Source organism: Nicotiana sylvestris, chromosome 8 (genome assembly GCF_000393655.2).
Source record: "Nicotiana sylvestris chromosome 8, ASM39365v2, whole genome shotgun sequence".
NCBI lineage: Eukaryota > Viridiplantae > Streptophyta > Magnoliopsida > Solanales > Solanaceae > Nicotiana > Nicotiana sylvestris.
The window spans coordinates 62,600,088-62,607,529 of NC_091064.1; the positions used below are offsets into that span (position 1 = coordinate 62,600,088).

Consider the following 7,442-nt stretch of genomic DNA (forward strand, 5'->3'; position numbering starts at 1 on the left):
CCTTACCCCTACCCCGAAGGGTAGAGAGACTGTTTCCAGGAGACCCTCAGCTCAAAAAGGTAATAGGAGCCGATATATTAGTACCATAAAAATGCATAATAAATAACAGCAATATAAGGGATATAAAATACAAAATACGAAATACGAAATACAAAATACGAAATAGATGGCTGGTATAGTAAAACTATCAGGTAAAGCCCTGCATTAAAAGACGACCAATGACATTCTTAGTCTAACTCCTAACTAGCTAGTTTCACTCTATTGTGCTATAGAAAAGCTGGATATTTGGATAGAGTTGAAATTAAACAGGTAAACCCACCTCTATTCTCTGTCCGATCGAGCCATAAGGAGCCAAAATAGGAAACAGGTAGCTCCCTTTCTCTCTCCAAAAGCTAACCAACGGCTCACGTATTTCAATTATCCAATATATCTATCTATTCTCCTCCCCAATTATCAATACAGCAGAGCCATGGCTTCTTCATCTTCTCTCACTACTCTCTCTCAAGCAGCTCTCTTTTCTCCTTCTCTCCCTCGCCATGCCTCGACCTCTTCTTCTCCTTCTCTCTCTTTCCCCACTTTTTCCGGCCTTAAATCCACCACTTTCACCACCACCCACCGCCGTGCTTCTCCCTGCTCCGCCACCATCTCTAAACAACAGACTTCTGTTCAGGCCTCTGCAACCGTAGAGACTTTGGATAAGACTGATGCGGTCCTCGTTGAGAAATCAGTGAATACTATTCGATTCTTGGCTATTGATGCTGTTGAAAAGGCTAATTCGGGTCACCCGGGTTTGCCCATGGGTTGTGCTCCAATGGGTCATATACTGTACGATGAAGTGATGAAGTATAACCCCAAGAATCCTTATTGGTTTAATCGTGATCGGTTTGTTCTTTCTGCTGGTCATGGTTGTATGCTTCAGTATGCTCTCCTTCACCTCGCTGGTTATGATTCTGTTCAGGTCTATTTCTCTCTCTCTCTCTCTCTCTCTCTCTCTCTCTCTCTCTCCCCCTCTCTCTCTCGTGTGTGTGTGTGTGTATGTGTGAGTGATGTGCGCGCCTGTGTGTATGGCTATGGCCCCATGTTCTTGTGGATTTATTTGGGATGGCCAAAAATGTAATCACTTCGTTTCAATTTATGTGATATAGTTTGACACGACTCAGAGTTTAAGGAAGAAATAAAGACTTTTGAAACTTATGGTATGATATAACATTTCTGTGGCTATAAAAACTTGTGATTGAGGATAAAACGGAATGTTTAAAGTTAAATTGTTTTTAAATAAAGAAATGTGTCATTCGTTTTCGAAATGGATTACCGAGGAAATAGTGTCACATAAACTGGAATAGAGGGAGTATTTGAATACTTGAATTCTAGAAAATAGAAGAAGATGTTTCTACCAAAAGGGCAACTTAGATGAACATTTTGGCATTGTTCTGATCCTTTAATACCTGAAATTATGTCAAAATAGTATCTTTATACGTCATCCTACACATTTTACACCTTGGACTATTAACATGTGTCGACAACTTTTATATCCAAACACACTCTATCTTGCTGTTTTCTGTTCAGAATTGGATTTGGATCGTTCTTTTTAGGAAGAAATGGCTTCAGATTTGCTGTTTTCCATCCCATTGTTTTATAAATTGATAGAAAAATCATTGTTTGATGACATTTTGGACAATACCTGATAATATTTTCAACTGTTTTTAGGAGAAGATCGGAAACAGCCTCTCTGCCCCTCGGGGTAGGGGTAAGGTCTGCGTACATACTACCCTCCCCAGACCTCACTTGTGGGATTATACTGGGATGTTGTTGTTGTTGTTAGGAGAAGATCATCTTTAATTGATTTGGTATAGATATTTTTGTTTAAGCGACTATCTATGGCTCATCTTTGTTATTGAAGTTTAAACTAGTTCTTTTCGTTCATTGTGCCTTACTGATTATCTTTAGTATTACTAACTGATTAGGAAGAGGATTTGAAGAGCTTCCGTCAGTGGGGTAGCAAAACCCCTGGTCACCCTGAGAACTTTGAGACTCCTGGTGTTGAAGTCACCACTGGTTAGTGTACTTTCATATGCCTATGCACTTCTGATAATTATTGATTCATATTTCTGCTTCTGGTGCTATATATTTGCTTCCATAACTTTTGAGTTATGAGTCCATTTAATTAATTGTGATCTTATTTTATTTGTTATTAGGTCCTCTGGGCCAAGGTATTGCCAATGCTGTTGGCTTAGCTCTTGCAGAGAAGCACTTGGCTGCTCGTTTTAACAAGCCAGACACTGAGATTGTTGACCACTACACGTAACAGAGTGTCCATTCTCCCAAAGACCCTTTTGACTTTGTATTGTCTTGTTTGCCTAATGGCAAATGACTGTTGACTGTGCAGATATGTTATTCTTGGCGATGGTTGCCAGATGGAGGGTATTTCACAAGAAGCTTGTTCCCTTGCTGGACACTGGGGACTCGGAAAATTGATTGCTTTCTATGATGACAACCACATCTCAATTGATGGTGACACGGAAATTGCTTTCACTGAGGATGTTGGAGCCCGTTTTGAGGCTCTTGGGTGGCACGTGATCTGGGTGAAGAATGGTAACACCGGTTATGATGAGATTCGTGCTGCCATTAAGGAAGCCAAATCTGTCAAAGACAAGCCCACTATGATCAAGGTCCAATATATACTGTCGTGAACTAGGAAGAAATCCTGGAAACACATAAAAAGCATTGCAATTTGTTTACCATAAAGTTTATACTGCTCTTTCTTTCCATCTTTTTTGTTTTTCCCTTTGCCTTTCCCGATTTCTTTGTAATGTCTATCAGTACTCTGACTGTTCTTTTCTTGCAGGTCACTACAACCATCGGTTTTGGTTCTCCTAACAAGGCAAACTCTTACAGTGTGCACGGCAGTGCACTTGGAGCAAAGGAAGTAGAGGCCACTAGAAATAACCTTGGATGGCCTTATGAGCCTTTCCATTTGCCTGAAGATGTGAAGAGGTTACTATAACATCCTCTTTACCTAGTTTATTTTACCTTTGCAGTCACTTATATTGGTATCACGAACTTACTGCAGCCATTGGAGTCGTCATGCAGCTGAGGGTGCTGCTTTTGAAACCGAATGGAATGCCAAGTTTGCCGAATATGAGAAAAAGTACCCAGTGGAAGCTGCAGAATTGAAATCCATCTTTACTGGTGAACTACCTGCTGGATGGGAGAAAGCTCTTCCTGTGAGTGATTGTTATCTTAATTTCAAATCTCAATCCAAGTTTAAATAGACTATCTTTATATCAGTCCTTAACTTTTGATTGGGGTTTTGCAAATTGTTTCTATTGCAGTAAGTGAGAGCTTGTCTTCATCTGGATTTTCCAAACATTCATCTATCTTTTCTGACTACAAGGCCCTAAATTCTAAAAAAAAATTGAAATAACTATTTTGGCATAACTGCTCCTTAGTCAGCTTTCCTCTAATATGGTTTGCCAAAAACTGATAATTGCTGTGGCTTTTGCAGTATCAAAATTATCTTAATCAGTTATTTGCATGTTTTCTTGATCTCAGACTTATACACCCGAGAGCGCAGCTGATGCCACCAGAAACTTGTCACAACAAAACCTCAATGCTCTTGCCAAGGTTCTACCCGGTTTCCTTGGTGGTAGTGCTGATCTTGCCTCATCAAACATGACCCTTTTGAAAATGTTTGGTGACTTCCAAAAGAACACTCCAGAAGAGCGTAATTTAAGGTTTGGCGTTCGTGAACATGGTATGGGAGCCATATGTAATGGGATTGCTCTGCATAGCCCTGGCTTTATTCCCTATTGCGCTACTTTCTTTGTGTTCACTGACTACATGAGAGGAGCCATGCGAATTTCAGCCTTGTCTGAAGCTGGAGTTATTTATGTTATGACCCACGATTCAATTGGTCTAGGAGAAGATGGTCCAACCCATCAACCTATTGAGCACTTGGCAAGTTTCCGTGCAATGCCCAACATTCTGATGTTCCGTCCAGCAGATGGGAATGAGACAGCCGGTGCTTACAAAGTGGCTGTCCTCAGAAGGAAGACACCATCAATCCTTGCCCTCTCTCGACAAAAGTTGCCTCAACTTGCTGGAACTTCTATTGAAGGAACAGCAAAGGGTGGCTACATTGTATCAGACAATTCTTCAGGCAACAAACCTGATGTCATTTTGATCGGTACTGGCTCAGAGTTAGAAATTGCTGTCAAGGCTGCCGATGAACTCAGGAAAGAAGGAAAGGCAGTGAGAGTTGTTTCCTTTGTCTGTTGGGAGCTTTTCGATGAACAACCAGCTGATTACAAAGAAAGCGTCCTTCCAGAATCTGTTACAGCTAGAGTTAGCATTGAAGCTGCATCAACATTTGGATGGCAGAAAATTGTTGGAGATAAAGGAAAAGCCATTGGAATTGACGGATTCGGTGCCAGTGCTCCTGCTGGAAAGATATACAAAGAGTTTGGTATTACAGCAGAGGCTGTTGTAGCTGCAGCTAAAGAAGTTTCTTAGGCCTTATTAGTTGCCATTCTTGGTTGTTGGTGGTCTACTGAATTGATTCCATTTAGGTTATGAGATGTGATATAATGGTGGAAACGATATCAAATGGACTCTCGCCACAGTTCACAGACGCCCGCCTGGATTCAAGTAAGGGTGAAACTTCTTTTTCTTCAGTTGAGCGTAGAGCCATCGGAATGAATCCAAGATTAGGATAGAGATTAGGTACATTGATGCTCCTGAATTTGTATACTTACACCATATGTTGAGTTTGTAATCTTGTTTGGTTGATTGATCACAAATGTCTCTTTCTCAATTGGAGTTTCATGCGTAGAGGCCTTCTTTTCTTCATTTTTATTCCATATGGTTCATTCTGATCAGAAGCAATTGAACCTTATAGTTTTTGACTAGTTTGATGACATGTTGGTGTGAAGGAATCAAATTGCTTCTATACACATTTTCCTTCTAAATTTTGGATGGTTGAGAAGAGTTATCCCTCTTGAATTGGCCCTGTTTAGATATTGTATTTTAGCCATTGAAGAAAATATGGAAATCTAATCTCTTCAAGCAAATGGGGGTCTTTCTAAGCAACAAAATGTGGCCCAAACAAGATTTAGGCAAATTAAAAAGAAATCACTCATTATATTTTTTGTCTTTAAATTTGAATCTTGATCTTTCATAAATTTCATCTCACTTTGTTGACGTACGGCTAGGCCACACCATCGGTACCTTTAGCATAAGCTCTCTTTTAAATCAAATTTCAGCCATCGGTAATCATTTCTATGACTGGTTTGTATATAGTCGTGTGGTCTCATTGCCATATGCACAGAACTTAGGAAGGTAATTCAAGCTCTCGATGGATTTGATTCATTTGCACCTATCTTGCTGATGTTTTATACTTCAATATCACACAAGAAGGCGTAATTTGTGTGGTGTTTAATTTTTGCGTGCACAGATTATAGAAGGACTTGGTTCTTTTATATGTTCCTTATACTACTGTCGCGGAATAATAAATGCAAAACGTAAAGTACCTAGTACAATTGCTTCTAGATAAAGCTGAAAAGCACAACTCAAAAGCCCTATTACAATGAAACTATAATAAGAGACAGACACTTGGAACTGATTCATCTATCTGGTTCATGTAGCTTCAAGTTCGAACACTTGAATCACACAAGAATTGCTTGCAAAATGTCTTGTTATTTTGCTCTCAAATCACGTTTAACTTCAGCGTATGTGCATACCTGTAAAATGAAAACATCCTGAAATATATAGAGTTAATAGAATAGGAAAAAGCTAGAAGTATAATGCACTTTCTTGGTGGAAGAGTTCTAGTTATCTTCAACTTCTAACTCCTCCCTTATTTAGGATAGAGTTCTCTTCGAGTAAGGAGTTCTTCTCCTTATCACTTTTGCAACCTTTTCGTTCAGGAGATATAAGATATAACCACTTAAGCTTATCTCCTTCACGTGCATACCTTGTGCTCGAATCTGCCCGTGTTTGTGTACACTATTTTTATGGACGTGGTTCATGCTTAAGTTCCTTTGTCAATCATCAAAACAAACTTAATTAGGCCAACACTTGCATTTGTTTTCGGCCAATTAATGTTTGGATTAAAATCCTTTCCAGCATCCTCCCATTCTGACCGCTCACAGAATTAATTATCCTGAACAGTGCTAGTGTTCCATCCGATTAGACGTACAACATATAATAAGTATGATGTAGAACGATATCAAACTCATAATTTGCTAGAACAATTTCAGTAAGGTGAACAAAAAAATGAATCCTTTAGCAAATAACATGCATATTTCATATCATATCGAATGTCCCCACACCTAACTAAAGATTAGCACAACTATGATCATGGTAACTACAATGAAGTAGCCGCACAGGTATCGAAGAAGTTGTACTTCTTGTAACTCGTTAGCATTTTCTTTTTACTTTTGCCTTGGGAGCGATTGTTGAAGAAGGGCTAGACATTGAACTGCTTCCCACTGTAGACTAGAAGTAACTACGAGCAGAGGGAGATCAAAAGCTTTTGGCGGGAATTCAACTGAAATCATTAATGCTTTCGTCTCGAACTATATGTACATATAAGAAAAAAATAAAAATATTACCTCTGCTAATAAATGGTATTTGAAACCACAACGATAACCGTAAAGGAAGACAGGGGCATCAGCTAAGGCTTTCAACTCTTTTTTGTTCGCCATGTGATGATCTATATATATGTTGAATTTATTTATTTCTGTAAAGAAGACATGTACACTAACAGATTGAAAACTTGCATGGGCCAGTGTAAGGAGTAGTGTACATTTTGGAACGTGGGGATACTATTAGCGAGTTTAATTAACTCGTGTATACCAATAGTGTAAAATATCTTTACTCATCTTTATGGAAAGCCATCTAGGAATTGAATTTAGATGTAATTGGATATAATTACACAGTTTAGCATATTTGTTTGGTCAAGTAATTACTTGGTCAACATGAAATTGAGTGTAATTGGATAGGTGTAATTACACTCTCCAATTCTCAAGGGGAGGTGATAATTGATGATAATTACACTGTTACTTTTTAATTTCTTTCCTTTTTGTTTTTATTTAATTTATTTTCTTTATAACTTTTTATTTTCATTGTTTTAATTATTTTTACTTTTTAATTTTAAATTATATTTTTCATTGTACATTATTTATCTTTTATTTCTCTACCTTTACTTCTTGTGATTCTATGTAATTGCTTGTATATTTTATTACTTATTTGTTTTATTTTCATTCTAGTTTTTGAAACTACACCTCCTAATATTAGAAATAATGAGTCATTAACAAACTTGGCATATAATGAGTGATGTCATTAAAGTAGAATTTTGTTGTTGAATGAGGTTATACACTTATTATGTTTCCTAATATTAAGTTGTATTGGAACTTATTTTTATTATGTTGGAATTTGACATA

At 38.0% G+C, this 7,442-nt stretch overlaps 1 protein-coding gene across 1 annotated transcript; it reads left to right on the forward strand.

Annotated features, from left to right (window-relative positions):
* Positions 1–391: 391 nt before the first annotated feature.
* LOC104229284 (transketolase, chloroplastic) lies at positions 392–4,848 on the forward strand. The gene is made up of 7 exons (XM_009781908.2): positions 392–958; positions 1,965–2,055; positions 2,196–2,301; positions 2,387–2,669; positions 2,846–2,994; positions 3,071–3,224; positions 3,553–4,848. Exons 1-7 carry the CDS (start codon positions 470–472, stop codon positions 4,510–4,512), a joined length of 2,232 nt encoding a protein of 743 aa, XP_009780210.1. The 5' UTR covers positions 392–469; the 3' UTR covers positions 4,513–4,848.
* Positions 4,849–7,442: the final 2,594 nt, after the last annotated feature.